Consider the following 23,205-nt stretch of genomic DNA (forward strand, 5'->3'; position numbering starts at 1 on the left):
TTAAACAAATTCATTATATATTGTATGTAAGAGTTGGGTTGTTGTATTATGTATGTATCATGTATGTATTTTGATAAGGAAGAATGAATTCATAATGTGTAATGTTCTTAATTGGGAAGGTGTGTTTTGTGTGACCTTTGCTTATTTGACCCGGACGCATTAGCGTTCGCCATGGACTAAACAATGGACTAAGTATGAGACCGCATGAATGCGAATTTCAAGTGTCGAATTCTACTGCTGGTTATCAGGCGCACACGGTAATGAACTGTTTTATGTATATGTATACTTTTAAGGATTAACCCTTTCATGCACGCATTATGAAAAAAAGTGTCTAGATTTTTTTAGTATTGATTTTATTACTCTATATGAGCCCAATATTGAAAATCAGTTGGAATTTTTTAAAAATATGCTTTTATATAGAAGTTACGTTATTGTCCACGTATGTGGACAGTGCGCAACAAAGGGGTAAAAAAGAATAAAATGTAATGACAGAAAATGTGGAAACTATGGCCCTCTACTTCCTCCATACTACCCACCCAGCCCTCTACTACCCCCATACTACCCACCCACCTCTCTACTACCTCCATACTACCCGCCCAACCCCTCTACTACCCCCATTATTGCTCACCGACCCTCACCCACCCCTCTACTACCCCCATATTACCCACCTCTACTACCACCACTACCCAACCACCCCTCTACTACATCCCTACTACCCACCCCTCTACTACTAATCCACCCACCCCTCTAGTACTCTCATACCCACCCCTCTACTACCCCCATATTACCATACCACCTTGGCATTACCACATGTAATTAGGTCATTATTTATAAATATGTTTACCAAATGTTTGTTTCTTTGTAATTTAAAGCAATTAAAATCATATTTGAAAAAAAAAAAAAAAAAAAGTCCTAGTTACAAAATCTAATTTTTGGCCATTTAACTCCTCTGTTGCGCAACGTCCACATACGTGGACAGTTGCTTTTTAGGGTCTACAAACTCCATTTTACATCCGATTTAATTTCTGAAAACATAGAATTGTTCAACACACTCTCCTGTACAGCATAATATTTTTTTTTACATGATTTTGCCTTCTTGAGTACTAGCTTTTTACAGATATGCCTGGAGCATTCAGCATATGGCCATTACTGTCACTCATGTTGAATTGATGATGTCATCAAGCAGTCAATGTTCCAAATATAAGATGATACATATTGTTAATATATTGCCAAGGACCTACTAAAACTGCCCTGAAGTGGATTGGTGTATATCAACATGATAAATAAGTAGAAAACAGAGTTAAAGTTACTGTCCACGCATGTGGACGTTGCGCATGAAAGGGTTAAGTATGTATTGATTTTGTGATGTTATGCGTAAAATTGTTTTGTATGTTTGTCCGTTTGTTTGTCCTAGTTTTCACGGTGTTCCAACGACAAAATAAATGGATATTGGACATCAGTACGAGACGTGGAGTCACTGATTTTAAGCTATAGCCAGTGGGTAGTTACAGTGAAAACGTGCCTGAATGTGGAAAGCTAGGCCGTCGGAAACGTCCTAGGCTACCTCCTTCCTACCGCGAGGCCTGCCCTGCTCCGCTTCTGTGACGAAGCCCACCAAGCTCAACGTGCCCCCTTGCTGCGCTGCTCCTGGACCTTCGTAAAAGACTTGGCTGCTCCTCGTGGTGAACTACAGACTATCGCACTCGTTACACCCTGCTCTCGTGGATTACGGACTGTGTTCATTCGTGGTACACTACAAGCTTCATCGTCTGCGTTTACATCGGACTCTAAAGTTCAGCGCGCCGCTGTGCTCCAGCGGCGGTGGGAGTCTCCTCTACTAACAACAGGCGGTGCCGTGGATTTCCAGGTCTGTGTCTTACAAAAATGCAACTTTGATAAAAAAGATTTATGGCGTCTTAAAAAGTGATACGAACTGAAAATAAGAACTTAAATGTCAATGCTCTTATTGCAACTGCTTCTTGATTGCTGTGAAGATTGTTACATTGTGAATGAATACGTTTTCTTTGTTTAATGTTGGTACAAATTATGTTGTCATTCCAGTAGCCTGCTATGGTTGAATGTGGAGGTATTGGTTCAATATTATTCAATCTAAGAGTACTTTGTTGACATTTACTGTTTTACTGCACGTTTAGTTTACATTTAAGTGTCTGTTACAATTGTATGAGAAGTCCAGTCAATTTAAATTTTAAAGTAGTAAAATGTCAGTACAAGGTGAATCAACGTCTCAGGATGGTGAACTAGTAGGGCAACAGGATTCCCCATTAGTTGAAGACATAATAATTAACCCTGAGATTGTACCAGAAAGTGAGAATGTAGATGGTGTTGTGAGGGATCGCCATGTATCTTGCACATCATGCACAGCAAAATCTGAAGCAAGGCAAAAGGAGCTCAATTTAGCTTTAGCTAAGACAAATGATGAAACCAGGAAATCAGTCCGTGAGAAACGTCTGACACCAAAGATGCAAGAATTGAAAGAGCAGGAACATTGTCAAAGGGAGAGAAAATTTACGTCTGCATATGAAAAATGGAAAATGGAAGTCCGAAATGTTCGTTCAAATTTAAAACAACAATGCTCAGAGAGTGATCTGTGTAATATGATGGATATTGTTGAGAAGCAAGAATCTGCATTGAAGGATTTATATAACGATGTGCGAGACCAGGCACCACCAAACCAAGATATCAGGAGGAAAATTGATGCATGTGTTGCGGTGACTGCAGACCTATTTAAATTAATGAATGTTCGTTTAGCAGAAGATGACATTGATTTTGAACCTGAGGCAGAGAAGGCAAGATTACGCATGCTGCTTGATAACAAATATGCTAGGTCCATATTTGGATCTACAGTTTCTAGAGCCACAGTTGTTAGTCATCACTCCAACCCTTTATCAGAGCCAGAAAGCATTTCCATTAGAAGGGCAGAGATTGCTGCAGAATTGGCGGCAAGGAAAGCGGAAGCTGGAATGGATGAAGAAATTGAGATACAGCGGCAACAACTGAAAAAGCTTGAAAATCGTAGAGACATCGAGATTATGGAAGCCAAGCTAAAAGTATATACAGAAGAAGAGTCAAAGGCTAAAAGTGTGCAATATAGTCAAGCATGTAGTGAAGTAATTGATTCCAGTCTGCCTGTCAATAATAAATCTTGTCAGCAAGAGCCAAAGGTTAAAAGTGTGCAAGGTCGTCAAACACACAGTGATACAGCTGAACCTAGTCGGCTTGCCAATACGATGTCAAGTCTGCAAGAGCAAGTCACAAAAAATGAAACCTCTTTATTACAAGCACTCAAAGAGTCAATGTCTTTAACACGTCTTCCTGTTCCTGAACCCTCCGTATTTTCTGGGGACCCTCTTAAGTTTATTGAATGGAGTACAAGCTTCAAGGCTCTTATAGAAAGACGGTGCTCGGACCCAGCGGATAGACTGTTCTATTTACAGAAATATATTACTGGCGATGCAAAATCGGCTCTGGAAGGCAGTTTTTACAGGAAAGATGATCAGGCCTATCAACAAGCTTGGGATAAGTTAAATGAAAGATATGGTCACTCCTTTGTGACGCAGCGCGCCTTCAGAGAAAGGCTTAATAGATGGACAAAAATTGGTGCAAAGGAGTATATTAAGTTAAGAGAATTTAGTGACTTCTTGCAGTCATGCAGGGATGCTATGCCTCATGTTAAGGGTCTTCAAGTGCTAAATGATTGTGAGGAAAACCAAAGGATGCTGGCCAAACTCCCTGACTGGGTGACGAGTAGATGGAACCGCCGTGTGACAGAGCACTTGGACCAAGCCAAGGAATATCCTGACTTCAGCGAGTTTGCATCCTTCATCTCAAGGGAGGCACGCATAGCATGCAACCCAGTATCATCACTGTACGCTTTAAAGACATCTGATGAAAGGCTGTCAAGAGAAACCAAACAGTCACGTGCAAACACATTCGTCACCAATGTTAAGGCTTCAGACGCAGCATGTGCTACGGTTGACTCAAATGATGCCAATGACTTTGGAGATTTGAGGGAATGTAAGACCTCACAGACAAATGATCCTAGTTTCGTCAAATGTGTGTGTTGTGGAGAAAGCCACTCCATACATAAATGTCAAAAATTGATAGAAAGATCTACAGATGAAAGGAAAAAGTTTGTCTTTGACCATAAACTGTGTTTTGCATGCTTGAGGAGGGGACATACTTCCAAGGACTGCAGAAACCGAGCCACTTGTGCATTATGCAAGAGACGTCACCCAACCCTTTTGCATGAAGAACGTCCCGTAGCAGACAGGCTAGCTTTACAACGAGTCTCACAAGGTGAAGGCGCTTCCACATCATGCTGTGTGAATGGGGGAGGAGGGGGTAGTACCTCTATGATTGTTCCAGTCTGGCTCTCATCACATAATACAGAGTCTGAAATCTTGGTGTATGCCTTATTAGATACACAAAGCAGCCATACATTTGTCGATCAGGAAATATGTGAAGTGTTGCATGCAGTAATGGAGCCTGTCAAATTAAAACTCTCCACCATGATGGGAAAGGAAGCGATTGTGTCGAGCCAAAGAGTTGAAGGACTCAAAGTTAGAGGATTCTCCTCAAATGACTCTATTCATTTGCCCCCTGCTTATTCAAAGGACTTTATTCCTCTTGAACGTGCACATATCCCCACCTGTGAAACAGCTAGAAAATGGACACATCTTGCAGCCATAGCTGATGAAATGCCCATGTTGATGGACTGTGGTGTTGGGCTCTTAATTGGTTATGATTGCTCCAGAGCACTGGCGCCTCGGCAAGTCATCACCGGTGGCGACTACGAGCCTTATGCAATTAGAACTGATCTGGGCTGGAGTATTGTAGGGAGTACATCACAAGGTGTGAACTCTAAGGATGTAACAGGTCTGTGCCACAGAGTGTCAGTCAGAGAACTCCCTTCTATGACGCCATCTGCTGCCATTAAAATGCTAGAGATGGACTTTGCAGATACCAGACCAGGTGAAAGGAGCATCTCTCAGGAGGATATCCAGTTCCTGGAGATTCTAAAGGGAGGTATTCATCAAAATGATTGCGGCCACCTAGAGATGCCCCTTCCCTTTAAAGCAAGACCCTTTCTCCCAGACAATAAAAAACTTGCACAAGTCCGTCTAAAGCATCTCAAGAGGAAATTGGATAGAGACGTTAAGTTCAAACATGACTATGTGAAATTCATGGAAGGTGTTTTCAAGGATAATGATGCAGAAAGAGCAGAGTTGCAACCAGAAGCGGGACGTACGTGGTATATTCCACACCAAGGGGTCTACCACCCGAAGAAGCCAGGAAAGATCAGGGTAGTTTTTGATTGCTCTGCTAAATATGAAGGTACAGCCTTGAACGACCATCTTTTGACTGGGCCAGATCTTACCAACGGGCTGACTGGGGTACTCTGCAGATTTCGCAAACATCCAATTGCCATCATGTGTGATGTTGAAAAAATGTTCCACAGATTTCATGTCACCAAAGAAGACCGAGACTATCTGCGTTTCATGTGGTGGGAAAATGGAGATACGGGCATAGAGGCTAGTGAATATCGCATGAGAGTGCACCTTTTCGGTGCATCCTCATCTCCAGGCTGTGCCAATTACGCCATGAAGCACCTTGCCAGTTTAAATGAAGGAACGTTTCCCTTGGCTGCCAAATTCATCAGAAATCATTTTTATGTGGACGATGGGTTAATAAGTGTGGAATCTACTGACGTGGCAATTAAGCTGATGAAAGAAGCTCAAGCTGTGTGTGCCAAGGGAAAGCTACGTCTTCATAAATTCATTTCAAACAATAGAGAGGTGCTGGAGTCCATCTGTGTGGCGGACCGTGCTGCTGAAGTTAAGAATGTTGATCTGAATCAAGACAGCCTTCCAGTGCAAAGTGTTTTGGGAGTGAGCTGGAATGTAGAGCATGACTACTTCTCCTTCAAAGTTTCGCTCACTGATAAACCGTCCACACGACGCGGTATTCTCTCAATCGTGGCCTCTATTTACGATCCACTGGGATTTCTGGCCCCATTTGTGTTATTAGGAAAGAGGGTGCTGCAAGAAATGTGCCAAAAAGGCATCAGTTGGGATGAGCCACTACCCAGTGAGTTGAGGCCAAGGTGGGAGAGCTGGCTGAAGGACTTACTAGACCTTGAACGGATACAGATCCCAAGATGCTTTATGCCTCAAAATTTTGGGAAAATTTTGCTAACAGAACTGCATCATTTTTCCGATGCTAGCAGTCATGGATATGGCCAGTGTTCATACATCAGATTGGTGAGTGAGGATAAGATCCACTGTGCTTTGATCATGGGGAAGGCAAGAGTTGCACCCACAAAGGTTGTCACTATACCAAGGCTGGAGCTAACTGCAGCTGTGGTCTCTGCTGCTGTAAGCAATATGCTGCATCAAGAATTGGAAGTGGAAGTTGACAGGGAATACTTTTGGACAGATTCGCAAGTAGTTCTTGGCTACATTAACAATGAAGCCAGAAGATTTCATGTCTTTGTTGCTAATCGTGTCCAGAGAATTCGTGAATCTACAGATCCAAGACAGTGGCATTACATCAAGACAGAGGAGAACCCTGCGGACCATGCTTCACGGGGCTTGAAGGTAGAGGAGCTTATCAATTCGACTTGGCTTACTGGACCCCAATTCCTCTGGGAAAGAGAAATAGTCGCCAACCAAGAAACATCAGAGCTAGTGGTGGGAGATCCTGAGGTCAAGGTGGTTCACACATTGTTAACGGAGGCCACAACGCAGGTGGATTTTCAAAAGCAACTGTCACGGTTCTCGAAATGGTCCACGGTTGTGAATGTAATTGCCCGGATTCAACGACTAGCAAGGAGAATTAAGACATCAGAACCTCTCAGTGTGGAGGAAAGAAGGAAAGCTTCATACACACTTATCCAGATTGCACAAAACTATGCCTTCAAGGAAGAATTGGATGTATTGACCCACAAGTCTGGAAAGCTGCTTCGCAACCACCAACTGCACCAGCTTGACCCTTTCCTGCAAGATGGGATATTGAGGGTGGGAGGACGACTGAGAAGAGCATCTGCTCCGCTTGAAGTGAGACACCCTGCAATCCTTCCTAAAGATAGTGTTGTTACTCAACTAATTCTTGCACACCATCATGAAATAATTCAACATCAAGGTAGAGGGCAGACCCTTAATGAATTAAGAGCTAATGGTTACTGGATAATTGGTGGCAGCAAGGCAGTAGCCCAGTATATCAGACAGTGTGTCCCCTGTAGGAGAGCTCGTGCACCACTAGAAGAGCAACGAATGGCAGACCTCCCTGTTGACCGTACCGATCCATCCCCGCCATTTACTTATTGTGGCATGGACTGCTTTGGCCCTTTCCATACCAAGCAAGGTCGCAAGGTGTATAAACGGTACGGCCTCCTTTTCACATGTCTTTGTTCCAGAGCTGTTCACATTGAGATGTTGGAAGACATGACAACTGATGCCTTCATTAATGCATTGCGGTGTTTTATAGCCATCCGTGGAGCAGTCAGACGTATTAGATCAGACCAAGGATCCAACTTTGTGGGAGCAAGAAATGAACTGGAGAGAGCTATGAAAGGTGTCAGTAAAGAGAGAGTGGCTGCATATCTGACAACTAAGCAGTGTGATTTTCATTTCAATGCACCTGGTTCAAGCCATGCGGGGGGCATTTGGGAGCGTCAGATTAGAACAGTGAGAGGTGTGATGACTTCAGTTTTGGCACAATGTGCCGGGAGACTAAATGATGTTTCCTTGCGTACATTTTTCTATGAAGCTATGTCCATAGTCAATAACCGCCCTCTCACTGTAGACGCCATCAGTGATCCCAAAAGTTTAGAACCACTAACCCCTAACCACTTGCTCACCATGAAATCCTCAGTTCCCCTGCCCCCACCAGGTGCATTTGTTAAGGAGGACCTTTACACACGGAAACGATGGAGGCAAGTGCAATATTTGTGTGAACAATTCTGGAGTAGGTGGAGGAAAGAATATCTCGGCAATATCTCTCTAAGGCAACAATGGCATACTCCAAGACGGAACATCCAAGTCGGTGATGTTGTGATTGTAAAGGATGAAGTCCCTCGGAATGAATGGAAGTTGGCCAGAGTGCTTGAAGTCAGCAAAGATGATGATGGACTGGTGCGAAAGGCTACAGTACAGATTGGGGAACGAATGTTGGGGAAAAAGGGCGAGCGCCTCACCAAGCCCTCAAACATTGAACGCCCTATTCAAAAGCTGGTGGTTCTTGTGGCTAAAAGTTAAGATCCCCTTTTTATAGACTGAGCGAGTGTTTCATTCTACATACATGCCTTATCAATAAAACTATTAAATTACTGACATTCGTAGTTGCATAGTAATGTCATGTCAGTTTTAATCAAGGAGCATAGGGAACATGCATTATTGGTTTAGTGAATCTTGTAGTCCCAATGTCCCATGCTATGAGCCCTTGCCTGGAAATTACCATTGATATGCAATTAATGTTTGTGTTCCATTGAATCAAGGTAATTTGGTGGGAGTGTAGCTGACGCTGATGCTGATCAATTAGGAGCATGGGGAAACAATAAAATATTTTAAACAAATTCATTATATATTGTATGTAAGAGTTGGGTTGTTGTATTATGTATGTATCATGTATGTATTTTGATAAGGAAGAATGAATTCATAATGTGTAATGTTCTTAATTGGGAAGGTGTGTTTTGTGTGACCTTTGCTTATTTGACCCGGACGCATTAGCGTTCGCCATGGACTAAACAATGGACTAAGTATGAGACCGCATGAATGCGAATTTCAAGTGTCGAATTCTACTGCTGGTTATCAGGCGCACACGGTAATGAACTGTTTTATGTATATGTATACTTTTAAGGATTAAGTATGTATTGATTTTGTGATGTTATGCGTAAAATTGTTTTGTATGTTTGTCCGTTTGTTTGTCCTAGTTTTCACGGTGTTCCAACGACAAAATAAATGGATATTGGACATCAGTACGAGACGTGGAGTCACTGATTTTAAGCTATAGCCAGTGGGTAGTTACATGCGTGGACAGTAACTTTAACTCTGTTTTCTACTTATTTATCATGTTGATATACACCAATCCACTTCAGGGCAGTTTTAGTAGGTCCTTGGCAATTTATTAACAATATGTATCATCTTATATTTGGAATATTGACTGCTTGATGACATCATCAATTCAACATGAGTGACAGTAATGGCCATATGCTGAATGCTCCAGGCATATCTGTAAAAAGCTAGTACTCAAGAAGGCAAAATCATGTAAAAAAAAATATTATGCTGTACAGGAGAGTGTGTTGAACAACTCTATGTTTTCAGAAATTAAATCGGATGTAAAATAGAGTTTGTAGACCCTAAAAAGCAACTGTCCACGTATGTGGACGTTGCGCAACAGAGGAGTTAAATGGCCAAAAATTAGATTTTGTAACTAGGACTTTTTTTTTGTCTTTTTTTTCAAATATGATTTTAATTGCTTTAAATTACAAAGAAACAAACATTTGGTAAACATATTTATAAATAATGACCTAATTACATGTGGTAATGCCAAGGTGGTATGGTAATATGGGGGTAGTAGAGGGGTGGGTGGGTAGTAGAGGGGTGGGTATGAGAGTACTAGAGGGGTGGGTGGGTTAGTAGTAGAGGGGTGGGTAGTAGGGATGTAGTAGAGGGGTGGTTGGGTAGTGGTGGTAGTAGAGGTGGGTAATATGGGGGTAGTAGAGGGGTGGGTGAGGGTCGGTGAGCAATAATGGGGGTAGTAGAGGGGTTGGGTGGGTAGTATGGAGGTAGTAGAGAGGTGGGTGGGTAGTATGAGGGTAGTAGAGGGCTGGGTATGGAGTAAACAGTATGGAGGAAGTAGAGGGCCATAGTTTCCACATTTTCTGTCATTACATTTTATTCTTTTTTACCCCTTTGTTGCGCACTGTCCACATACGTGGACAATAACATAACTTCTATATAAAAGCATATTTTTAAAAAATTCCAACTGATTTTCAATATTGGGCTCATATAGAGTAATAAAATCAATACTAAAAAAATCTAGACACTTTTTTTCATAATGCGTGCATGAAAGGGTTAAACAGGAGACTTGTTTTATTAAGACAGCACAACAAAGATAAGCAGCTTGATATGTGGTAACAAAATCTGACCATAAACTGATAAGAACGGTCATTATTAGGTTAATATGTTTACATTAAACAGCCCAGGTGATATTAGAATGAACCAACTTGCCAAGCATTTTATATTACACACTTCAGTATTAGTATCTGTGTGTTCTCCAGTTTTTGTCCATTCCTGACTTCTAACCCCAAGGGAGCAGGCGATGACAGACATTAAAGTGCCTATGCTCTGTAGTTAAGATTAGCTAATTTGCAGTTCTTTGCCATGAGCACAACTGGTTACATTTCCGAACGAGATCCTAGATTACAGCCTGAGTGTCCGATAAAATGGTTTCACCACAGCACGGGGAGTTTGAGGGTGGAGAAGCACATGACACAGCTGGCCCAGGCACTAGGAGCAAAAAGCGTTTGGTTTTAAAGCCTCTTTTTCCTACAGTATGTTACCAATAGGGTGTTGGTATTGATGACAACCATCAGTGGCAATTAACTAATAACTTATTACATATAGTACCAGCCTTCTTTATACACATTCAGACATTAAATATATGAAATCATATGCCATTATTCTGTATGACTTAGAAAAAAGTTGTTTTTGTGCATTATTAATAGATAGATAATAGAAAAAATATCATTAAGTTTAAGATGCAGTCTGTGATTCACTTTTGTGAAAGCTGACTGGTTGAGGCATGTTATGGTTCAGTCAGAGCAACTGTGTGTGAACACAGTGTTGATCGCAAACACTGAATGGACAGCCATGGGACCGTGAGGAGCTATTCACTTATGGGATGAGAATCACAGACTACAACTTTAATTACGGATTTAAACCATTAAGAAGGACCTTCAAGGTTACTTGACTCATCTTTTGGGTTCTATGCTGCCATGGGACTTCATGGGAATAACTGACAACCTTGTTTATGTCAACAATGCCTCTTATTGGTTAGTTTAAAGGCCTATTCGGACGGGATTAGTTTTATGGGGTGACATCAGGTAAAGTAATAATTACCAGGTAATGTAGTCCCGTCCGGACGCGCCATGTCAGTAAACATAACGGAGTATGTCGGTGAAATTTACAGAGACTTTCACCTTCCGTAAAACGGTCCGGAGAAATTACCTTAGGTAATATTAATCCCGTGCGAACGCGACCCTCTGTAAAGATGTCTGTAATATTTCGTCACATCCTGATTGGAAAACAATTCCACCATAGTCTGAATGAAAACATGACATGCTGTGTAGCTCCTAATAGGACGTTAGCTAGTTTGCCTATTAGCTTGATATTGTTAGCCATTTCAAACTACTTATGGCATAACATAAAGCTAACGTTTGCTAGTTTAACCAACTTGTAGTCTTTCAAATCTGAAAATGCCGCACGTACCTGACGCAAAGTATCACGTGCACAGCGACGAAGATGTGACAGCAGAACGTAAACGTAGTTACTCCTCCCATGTCAAGTAAAATGACAGAGATGTCTAGTCCCGTCCGAATTGGACATTATATTACAGAGGTCATATGATAAACCTGCATTACTGTACGTCCCCCCATAAAACTAATCCCGTCCGAATAGGCCTTAAGTCACACAAAATGTTAATACGATGACATTGATCATCTTCCTCTGGTTGACATTTATGTGCAAAAATTGTCCTTGCTATTGTAGTCTTGTGTGGGTCATTTTCTTGTGTGGGTCTGAAGTGCATCAGAACTGAGTGTGTAATAGCATTAAACCTCCACTTCAGTGGCTACTGGGAAAAAGAAAACTATGCTAAAGCGGGAAGCTTGAGACTATCCACTGAATTGACCTTCAACGACTACCGCTGAAAAGGGGTGGGGCGGGGGGGTGGGGGGGAAGTTTCCGAACACTTCACTTTTTGGCTGCCCGCAGGCCTCTGGTATTGCTTTTCTCACGAAAAGGTTTCAAGTCATTTGCCATTTTAATTCACTTCATTGGCTCTGGTTTCCAAGGTACTCTCATGCTGTCGAGCCAGCACTCAGCATTTACACACACCCAAGAATCCTGACGGAATTATCCCACAAGATAGCAGGAGAGCAGAAACAAGCCGAGACATGATTCTCACAGGAGGGGGAGAAACTATAAGAGAAAATGCCAGGCAAATTCATTGATAATGCCTAATCAAAATAAATGACCACAAAATACTTGCAAAAGGACTCTGGTGCATACAAATAAGATGTACAGGAACTACAGAACCTGAATATTAGGATATTATGTGTTTTTAGTCCCCATGATAACTTTTCAAACCAAAAGACCAAAATCACTGAGGTGGCAGCTGTACAGGTGCAGGCCAAACGCTGGAGGACACGGTCACTAGAGGGTTGTGTGTCTTGTCACTGAGATTTCTTTACAAACCAGAGTGAGAATGCCCAAATATGGGGGACTATTTCAGTCACATCTGGCATGTTTTCACAGCAAAAGAGAGTGCCAGTGCCGATATTTTGACAATAACAAAATGCCAGTTTGAGGAACTGTGCGATAACAAGAACCAGCACTCTAGCACTGGCACTCCTAAATACTAAAAAAAAAAAAATCTTTGTTCCGTTTTTATGTTCTAGCGCAGAGAAGGGCCGCGGTGGAGGTCCACACCCAAGGCTGAATCTTTTGTGACATGGCTCACGTTTCCTGCGAGAAAAAGGATGTCTGTGTCTGGCCCTTGCTTCAGCCTTGGCCCTAAGGAAAAGCTCCTCCCCCCCCCCCCCCCCCTTCTCTTCAGTGTACGCCATACCGGGGGAAGAGAAACTGCTTGAAGGAAGTGTCTCTTCACACCCTGATAAGATGTGAAGAGTTGGGGCCCTGAGGGCAGCTAGGGGGTGGGAGCTACGGTGTGTAATGAGAATAATGTACTGCCAAGAAAACAATGCACTTTCTTCAATGCAAAGAACAAACATATGTGAGCTCAAAAAATCCAAAATCCCCTTGCACAGCCAATTAAGTTGGGTCGTTGGGTGCTGGTGACTTGCAGGTTTATGATTAATAAAAATCATAAAATCATGAGCCTGAGGAAGCTTATGGCGAAACGCGTTGCTCAGTAATAAAATCTTAAAAGTGTAGTCCAATGGTGTGCGGTGATCCTTTTTTCTTTTTTATTAAACATATGTGAGCGTTAGTGAATATGTGTGAATGCACATGACTTAGACTGGTCTAAGTTTGCATTTGTGTGACTGCATGCATGTGAAGTGTGCGTTTTTATTTCTGTGTTTCCTTTGATGAAAATGTGTGAATGCAAAGCCTGTGTCAGTACACATACTGTTCATCTCAATACGGGGGAAATTGTGTGTGTGAATGTGTGTCCGAATGACTACTAGCAGACGGCTATGTTTGTTTACGCTCCTCTGTGAGGCCCCTGTCCTGACTCGTCTGCCGGCAGAAGGCCAGTCATCGCTGCCTAAGCAGACATTGCCTAAGCACAGTGGCTGCATGCCAAGAACATGGCACCCATGTCAGAGAGATAGATGTCTTGACAGAGCGTGTGAGAGAGAGAAAGCGAGAGAGAAAGCGAGAGACACAGAGGGAGAGAGAAAGAGAGGAGTGGGTGGGATAAAGAGAATGTTTCTTTCTCACAAAGATAGAAGGGGAGCGTAGAGAAAAGGATTAAGTGTGGTGACATAAGCTAGGAGAGACACAGAGAGAGAAAGGGGGAGATGAGGTGACCGTGTCACACCATCCTCTCATTGGCCTGTGGCAGCAGGGGCCCATGATGACCAGATGAGCACATAAAAGCCTGACCTGGGATGGCAATGCAGGATCTTACATGGGAGCATTGGAGATGCAATGACCTATAGCATAACATCGCGCAATATATTTGATGTGCTTAAAAGTCACTTATGCTGTTATTCTACAGAAGTTTGTCTTATGTTATGATTATTGAAAGAGAATAACATAGCAATCAGACTAAGCAAACACCCTCATCAAAAATGGGAAAAATATTGAGCATTAAAGGTGTGGTCAGCAAATATAATCATATATAATTTTTCGCTTGTTTCAATTTCCATCAAACCCTGAACTCCAAAGCTCTATATTCTAACAGGTAATAACAAGATCCAACCTATCGCATGTGTACTGGCCAAGAAAGCATGCGTGTGTGAGAGGGGTGTATTTATTTTCACAGGTGTGTTTCAAAACAGCTAACTTTTCTGCCAAAATTGCTGACTCCACCTTTAATGGGCCCGAGGGTTTTGACATCCATCATGAGGGTGGGGGCTGCGGCTCACCTCTCTGCCCTTTGGATTTAGAGGGATCTGGAGCAGTTTGCTGGCGGTGTGTTGCAGAAAGTATGGGTCCAGCACACGGATCTGACTGGTCTTACCCAACCAGATCTGTGGAGGAGGCTTCCAGAAGCCTTTCCTCACCTAACAGACAGACAGGGGGAGGGGGAGGTGTTGGAGAAAGAGGGAAAAAGACCATCAATTTTCTAAAAACCTGTTACCATGACATGTGATGTCAGTGGCCTTTACTCTATTGATTTAGCCTTCTAAGCATGCATACCTTCCATTTTAATGTATGGTGCACAATGCAACAGTTTATTAAGAATAGCCGTGTGATGTGTACATTTCATTCTGGGCACGGCTTAAAATGTGCTCAAACTACAAATCTATCATCTGTTCAGTCCAGTTATGAAACAACAGCATCGAGCTAAGGAAGAAGCAAGCGCAACAAACTGCCTTTTTGGTGTTGCCAGTTGTCTCAGAAAATGATCACAGTGGTAGTGTAATTGTTATGAAGCCAACTCTTTTCACAAAATAAGACAAGTCATGGTCATGCACATTTCTGCAAACTGATTGAGCAGCCATGTTAATAAATGCTCAATCAGACTGCAGAATGAATCATTCAAAAAAGGAATATGCCACTCCTTTCAATTGGACGGAAATTCAGATCGGCTGGTGTCATTTCGATCAAGGTGTTATATAGGAGCATTTTTTATTCCGATTGAGGCATGAATCCAAGTCTAATCAGATCAAAATGTGCCCATGTAAACCCGCACCGACTGTTTCTCCCCACGCAGCTGATTCATCAGATAGCCAACCATAAAACTGGAAAGAGAACACTGTGTGTGGAGGGACCGGCATGCCGTAAGTAACCGGTGTTGTTTTTCACAGAACACCTGGAGTATGAAAATTGGATTTAACGAGTGCCTGCCACTGTTACAACGTCTTAAATGTCAACGACTAGCCATGGCAATGGCTGGGGACCAGGCGTACACAAACGTGCTTATTACCCACTGTGGCCATTAACACCCTAGAGAGAGAAAGAGGGAGAGAGAGAGAGTGAGGGAGAGAGAGGGAGAGAGCGGGAGAGCGAGAAAGAGTGCAAGACTCTCTCTGCGATCACAGTCTGCCAAAAACTACTAGCTGGGTCGCATTAAGCACAGAGCTTAGCGTCAGGAGAAATAAGAGAGATGAAAAGACAGGTGAAAGGAACTGGAGGGGCAAGTCCAGGCATGCCGTACCCTTTTCTCGTCATACAGGATCTCTTTGAGCCAGCGCAGGTCCTGCTGCTTGAACGGTACCAGCACCAGGAGCGTGTCTGGGTTGTTGTGGAGGCTGGGGTTGTAGAAGGCTGACTCGGGGTAGAAGAGGCGCAGGGTGGTCTTGTTGCCCACATCTTGCTCATATTCCCGTACTGGGGCGTCGTTGAGCCTGCATGACCCCAATGAGAGTAAAAAATTAAAAAATAAAAAAAAAGAAGAAAAAGGGAGAGGGATAGTTTGTGTCAGCATGTTCTGTAACTGAGCAATATTGCAGCATAGTTGTGTTGCCCTTTCAGTGACCGTCCGTACTGAAAGAGAACAGTGGGAAGAGAATCAATGAGGTCAGTTAAAACCCACTTCTGCGACCATGTTTTACTTATACTTTTTTATCTATAAGGATTTTGCAATCCTGTCAAACTGTAAAGTGCTGAGTGTGTCACAGCATTACAAGACCATAATCTTCCTCAAACAGTCATGTTCCGAGTAACCTATGTGCTTAGTTTCATCACGGGAACTTCTGCATCGTCTTCCTGAGAACTACTGTACATACTGTCCAAACTAAACCACCAGAGACCATTTTCAAGACCAAATCTTTGCTAATGGCCACTAAAGCTTACAATGATTTTGTCATGTCATTTTTGGTCATACATGAACTTATGAACTGCTTTAAAGGGTCCTTACGGTAGCATGTCTGAAGTAGCCTAGCGACCTCTCTAAAAGCGTCCTCCACTACATCCGTGTCGAAACCACACATGGCACTTTCCATTTCCTGGCGCCTTGTTTCTTAGAAGCAACCACTACTCTCTCTACAGTGCAGGCCTCTGCACCACTACTCCCTACAGTGCAGGCCTCTGCACCGTGTGTGCAGAAAATGTATTTTTCATGGGCTCTAATGCCCTTGTTTACAACAATGTGATTAAAATGTGGCTGAGTGAAATGGCATTCTCTATTTTGAAACTGCGGCCATGCTCTGACCCCCTTTGGTGTTTGTAATAGCGAGGCCAATGAACCAGGTTTTACTCCACTTTAGCTTCTGGGAAGAGAGGGTGAAATGCAGATGGAGGGGGGTTGAAAGGTGGCAGTTAATGATTGGTGCTTTAACAAAAAAAAGGGGGGGGGGGGGTCAGTAAGAGGCTTAAAAACAATTAAAAACTGCGTGGCCGTTCTAAAGCCGTAAATAACATTGTGAAACATAGGCACATGAGCTTCTTGGCTGGGGAAGCGAAACAGCCTTTTAAGAGGGTCTGCCAAGCCAACATTTTACAGGGTATGGTGGAAAGAAGCATTGGCATTTCACTGGCATTTGAGAGGGAGAGTTAAGAGAGGCAGTGATTACTAGGGAGTGAAGAAGTACACCTCAAAATAATGATCACTTTGAAATGTTCAACTCAGATGACTGAATTGGTAAATCTGACTGTTGAAAAAAAATAACATAATAATAATAATAATAATTCATTTTCTTAAATTCTAAACAAGGTCAAGTTTCAAGCGTACCTGATAACGACGTCGTACTTGTTAATGGCAGCTCCAAGGGAGGTATTTTTGATAGCATATCCATTCCCTATGACTGCACAGGTTCTGCAATCCAGACTGCAGGGGAAAAAAACATTATAACAGTCAGAATATCTTTGAAAATACTTGCTTAGCATATCTTGCTGCAACAAAATATTCAATGCATCTATTTGTCAATGTACCTAGCAACAATAAATCAAGGGAGTCTTAAGTAGGGTTCAGACCAAAGATTCCCGACGAGACAAGGCAAGCCACAACATTCTAAAACCTTGCAACAGCCACTAAACATGTTGAATGCTCTGCGACGGCTTGCAACTACGCGCAACAATTAATTCACACCGCTGCAACTCTGTCTCGTCGTGTCGGCAATCTTTGGTGTGAAGTGGGCTTTAAGGCCAACACCCACTGGCAGGTGAGTTTAGATCGCCATTACTTTTAACGGGGCAAAACCCACTGGCGTGACACAAATAGCCAAAATCAAATTCCTTGTCTGTACTTAACTCATTTGGCCAAAGAAATCTGATATGACTGTTTTGTTGTGTTACTTACGCACTATGGCTAATGTTTTATCCAAAGCGACTTACAGATATCAATTAGTAACAGGGCCAGCCTCCCAGGAACAATTTAGGGTTAAGTGCCTAAGGGCACTTCGGTTGTAGCCAGGAACTGCACCCCCAACTTTTCTTGGCTACTGCATGCATTGCTAGCTCAGCTCCAGAGCCACTACACTACCACCTTCTAAACATACAGAGCTTCTACAATAGGACCTTTTTGGGTAATGTATTGCCACATTACCTCAATTATTGTTTTGACAACATTCGACTTTGATAACCAAAGTGCACTGCAAATGCTACTAACTACTAAAGCAGTTTATTCAAAACCAAAATAAAAAAACAAAAACCCAAAAGGCACACACTAAACTTTTACTATTAGCTTCTTACTTCTCAATGCTGGCAGGCATTTTGCAATTGGCAGTGACCGCTAAAATCTTCAGCAGGAGTGATTCTGAAAAGAGAAAATATAGGCCAATACAAAATCAACCGGTTGGCCATCTAAGCTTGCTACAGTATAGCAGACTGTCATGCAGGGTTAAATTAGATTATATAATTCTCATCTATGGCTTGACAGAAGGCCCAGCAGAGAAGAGAGAGAGAAAAATGGAACATACCACTGCCTTTAATACCATAAGGCAATGCAAGCGTTGCCAGATGTTGTCGCCAGAAGAAATCCTCCAGTTGTAAAAATAGGTCGGTCTTCCTGGTGATGCTGTTTCAAAAAGAGACAAAGGACGGCATATAAAAAAAGAAGCTTACAACACAGAATATCATTTACTGACCATGTATGTATACAACACAGGTTTCCTCTCCAGTGGCAACAACAAATACACTGTAAAGCTTAAGGTCAAAAAGTCTACGGTTTAGATTAAAAGAGCTACTGTAAATTGCATGCAAATCAGGGATTCGGATATGTCCACATTTTTACTCTGGGATTCCAAATAGTTGTGGCCAACCAAATTGTATTCTGTGCTTTAAATGATCACAGGAATACGTTCTGTGCCTATTACTAAGCTGTCTTGTCATGAGATTCTATGCCACTCTCCTAAATAAATCTTGTTCTTGAGTCAAGAAAGCATGAGACTGAAAAAAAAAAAACCAAAACAAAACGTGAGAATTGGGAGCCTAGTCGGAGAGAAAATCCATTTCAGACATTTTCAGGTCTCGCTGATGAGTAGGTCCTAAGTACTCTCTGGAGATGAAAAAACCGACCTTCCGAGAACAAATCGCTCCTAATTGGCGGGCAACCAGCCCTTGTAAACCGCAAAGCTGCCTTCAATTAGCCTTCCCTGACAAACAGTGCATTTCTATGATGTCACACCACAAGTTCCTAGTTGTCCACTTGAGGAGCTAGGCATACCAGAGCCATTTAGCTGTGTGCATACGCCAACACATGCATCCCTTTCCCTTTCTCTCTGACTGTGTGTGTACGTGAGGCAGGGCCATCATTCTGGTCAGGGTCAGTGTTTGGACATGTGACCAGTGTGTCAGCTGTGTATGTAGTCCTTGTGTTTGGACTTTGGTTGGAATTCCTCACACTGGACATTGTTTTTGTCCCTTTCTACAATAGCCAAGACTGTGTGATGTACAGTACTATTTCTGGCAAGCTGACGCAGTCTAGCATCCGTGTGCGTTTGCTTTGTTCCATGTGAACCAACAAAACTACAACAATAGGACCTCTCTCCCCTGCTGTATATAAATATATCATATAAATAATAATGAGTCGTTAAACCATTAAATCCCATCCATACTTATAGAACAGGCTATGTAGTGCTATGTAGAGTTTGAATGGGTGTGCTGTATGTAGCGTTATGGCTCTGTGAGGATTCCGCCTTTTTTTCGGGGTATGAGAAAGTTCCAGATGCTTGCAGCAGTAAGAGTTAAAGGTCCTTTTCCTTGGATTAAAGGGATACAGTCTCTTTCCTGATGCAACTTTCCAATGCTTTGCAACTTGGATGCAGAGAAAGGACACTAAGAAAGTGAAATTGTGGACTCCGAAAGCCGTATTGATTCAGAGCATTTTTTTTGAGCTGTACAGCTGCATGGTATCAGAGGCTTTTAAAAAGGCCCTCCCAACCACCACTCCACCCCCTTCCCCAAACTTGCAGGGGTCAAGCCCCAGGTGGGGTATGGCAGCTCTGTCCTATCCTTGAACAGAGAACAGAAACACCACTGACTGCGTTAGGGGATAGCCAGCTGTACAAACTGATAAAACGAAGCATAGGAGAAAAAAAAAGAAAGCAAAGGGGATCTGTTCAAGACCATGCCGTCTGCAAGGGGAAATAAATAAAGGAAGGCTTAAAGAGACCCTATGCAATTTTTTCATAGTCATAAAATCGCTCAGAAATCGTTGTTTTGCTTGACTGACCAGTTTCATCGAAAACAGTAATATTTCCTCCCGCCCCCAGTGTCCCTATCCGCTATTGCAACCTTGCAGTTTCTGCAGGAGACGATCGCTCATTGTTTACATCTGGAAGTCTGAGACGCGTAAGGAACAAGAAGAACCACGATTGCAATTTATATATTTATATACAGCCTATATATGTATAAATATACACGCTAAAGCTGTCGGGGAAGCTCTGCAGAGAAATATGCAAGCATAAAACGAGCGAAAACGAAAAACGAAACCGAAACCAGAGATGAAATCGCCAATCCTGCATACTGTAGTTCCTCTTTAAACATTCTAGAAATGTCTAGAATGTATAAAATGATGCTACCTCCTAGCTTTTTCTTCTACATGAAGGAAACTTGATAAGCAAACACATACAAATGTTCTAACCCATATCCAACTGATAGCATTGTTTGGATTTGAGGGGGTGTGCTCTTCTCTTCCTCCCCAAACAGTAGGCCATTACTTTTATCAGAAGACTCAAAAATATGCATACAGAACCGACTCCCTCTCTCTCTATCTCTCTCTCTCTCACACACACACACACACACACACACACACACACACACACACACAAACACACACACACACACACACTCACGTGAAGTTGAGGTTTTCCCATTTCTTCCCCTGCCCCATCCATTCCTCACACAGGGACTTTGTGGGAGCTGGGGCCTTAATGGTGCCTCCATTGCTGTAAAAACAAACCAGCGGTCATGGCACAGTGCAAACCCGCCACCGAATCGGCAGCTAGTAGTAGACAGATCCCCTGACAAGGCTTACCTCTGAAGGTAGAAGTTGAAACAGTAGTAGGAAACGAATAGCAACACGAGGGGGACCAGTCGAATGCACCATGCTGCAAACAAACAACAACAACAACAACAAAAACACAAAAGAGCATATAGGAATTTTGATATTTTGTAAAAATAATAAAGCCAATGTGCTACTCTTTATGCTCATCTGACCGTGATCACATGTCTTGGTGAGGCTGTGTCTGAGAGAAGCTGTGCCCTTTTCTTCTCTTCAACACACAAGCCATTGATACGATACCAAAGAGCCTAAAGCACTTCAGAAGCAATCACATGAGCCCAACAGTCTTAAAATGGCTCAAACGTTAGTCATATGTCTTGGAAGCAGGACAAAATGAGATGGACAAAGCTTCCAAAACAGTTGCCCAGACCCCGAAGTATACATTCATTCTAGGCATTTGTAAAACACACTCTTAGCCTCAGAAAATGTATAGCACTTCAGAGGTTCCAACTGTAAATGATATCCAGCAGGCAGACAGGCACGCAGGCAGTGGGTGTGTTAAGACAGCTCACTGACCCACAGTGTGCGTTCTGCTTTGATAAGATATGCTGTAGTCTGCCGTTAACATTCACTCTACCCTCGACGCAGTCCAGCTCACAAGTGCATGGGAAAGCACTTTACTTCCTGAGAGCCTGTGGAGGCTGGGAACAGAGCTGAGCTCAAAGTGATTTCCTCCTTCCTGAGATTGATTAGCACTTCCAAGAGGAGACTGAGAGATATTTTCCAAAGTCCCCCCACTAAGAGATGGAAGCGGCAAGCTATTGTCCCTCTTTTTCTGGCCTGATTAAAATTACGCTTGCTACCTTAAGGGGTGAACGCTACCTGGAAACATCATGCTTTTAAATGATAATGCACAGTCTTTGTGAAAATCTGGGTTGAATTGTGCAGAAAAAGTCTGCTACCACAGGCATGCTGTACATTTACTCCCATGCCGGTTTCCCAGAATACCGTAAAGTCAAGAGGCAGAGGCCAAGCTAAACACCGCCTGTGCGGACGCTCCTTTCTGGAGCGCTCATTAACCGATGCACACATGCTGAAGGAGTCTCCTCAGCAACTCATCCCAGCTCCCCGCTACACACATACACAGTCCAAAAACTGCACATTTTACTCATCCATACCTATGGTAAGGTAATGTGTTATGTCAAACAGACAGGTCACTGTATCTACACTATCTACACATAAAAGCACAGTGAATGGTGGGTAGAAATTAAATAGTAGCTGAATGAGTTAACTGTTTAAAGTTTCTCAACAGACTAAATCCAGGCAAAAGCAACATATCCTTGTTTTGATTAAAAAGCTAAACATGAAGAACTACTGAGTGAAAAAACAAGAACCCCTTTACATACTTTACTTGCACTGTCTAACCACGGACTATCTACAGATGCTCAAACTATCTGCTGACACTGTTAACAATTTGGGAATTGAATTTAAGGTGATGTTCAGGTACTCTTCAACAATAACTTTACACAACGAACTTGAATCTGTGGGCAGACTATTCAAGTAAAGTGTTACCAAAAACGGGTAATCAACAGTTTCAACAGTAACATTTTCAGTGGTTTCAGGAATAACGTGTTCCTTGTCACACACGAAAAAGGAAGTAGATAGTTTATGAAGTACGAATTCAAAAACTGCTGTGTGGGTGTGTTGACATCCCGTACTTACTTTTGGCTGCCTTCAGGGACATCTTCACATGTTCCTCCACCTTGGCATCTCTGAACTGCACATGTTAACCTGCAACGAGGAACCGCAACAAGGGTTAACATCACATAAGCGGACCTGGACAGATAACCATCAAACTGCGTCACTTTATATTATTATATCCGTGTTCATACTTACACACACTAAAATGTAACCTCAGCTCAGTTAACACCTGAACAAATACACGTGAGATCTATGCCACTTTCCAAGTGAACGTGAACACTATGCCCATTCTTCAAACCTTCAACAGTTTCTGTTTTTTGGTTCCACTCCAGTTACTATGTCCATTTCCAGACATCATACTTCATCATACCTATCCACTGAGTATCAGATGTACAGAATATCAGGCACGAAGACACAGCAAGGAGGCTTCAGTCAGCAGCCTTTCCCCTCTCCAGAAGCAATAACCCCATCGCTTAGGACAATACAACAGCCGGTATTAAGCCGGAATTAAAATAGGTAAACACCAAAAAAGACGTTCTCGTTTGGTCCCATCATAAATGTAGGTTATTAAACTGACTGTGGAACAGCATAGCAAGCCCATGGCAATAGCCAGCCGGTGCAGTCAGACTTATGGGTGTAAATGACATGGGTGGATATTTCCCTCGCCAAGAGTATTCCAATCCCCCG

General features: G+C 42.6%; 1 protein-coding gene across 3 annotated transcripts in view; it reads right to left on the reverse strand.

Moving 5' to 3' along the window:
- Nucleotides 1-23,205, reverse strand: part of st3gal4 (ST3 beta-galactoside alpha-2,3-sialyltransferase 4) — a 49,793-nt gene that overhangs the window by 7,441 nt on the left and 19,147 nt on the right. For 2 of the 3 annotated variants that reach the window (XR_009941100.1, XM_062551688.1), the window contains exons 2-9: nucleotides 22,540-22,608; nucleotides 20,851-20,923; nucleotides 20,669-20,761; nucleotides 18,293-18,390; nucleotides 18,066-18,129; nucleotides 17,107-17,202; nucleotides 15,592-15,781; nucleotides 14,357-14,494 (exon numbers count right to left, since the gene is read on the reverse strand). Coding sequence is in view for 2 of the 3 variants with exons in the window: in XM_062551688.1 (XP_062407672.1) it covers nucleotides 14,357-14,494; nucleotides 15,592-15,781; nucleotides 17,107-17,202; nucleotides 18,066-18,129; nucleotides 18,293-18,390; nucleotides 20,669-20,761; nucleotides 20,851-20,923; nucleotides 22,540-22,561 (774 nt within the window). In the remaining variant the exon portion in view is untranslated. Of the gene's footprint in view, nucleotides 1-14,300; nucleotides 14,495-15,591; nucleotides 15,782-17,106; nucleotides 17,203-18,065; nucleotides 18,130-18,292; nucleotides 18,391-20,668; nucleotides 20,762-20,850; nucleotides 20,924-22,539; nucleotides 22,609-23,205 lie in introns of all 3 variants that reach the window. The other variant, XM_062551690.1, reaches the window with a different exon arrangement.

This window comes from Sardina pilchardus, chromosome 13 (genome assembly GCF_963854185.1).
Source record: "Sardina pilchardus chromosome 13, fSarPil1.1, whole genome shotgun sequence".
Taxonomy (NCBI): domain Eukaryota; kingdom Metazoa; phylum Chordata; class Actinopteri; order Clupeiformes; family Clupeidae; genus Sardina; species Sardina pilchardus.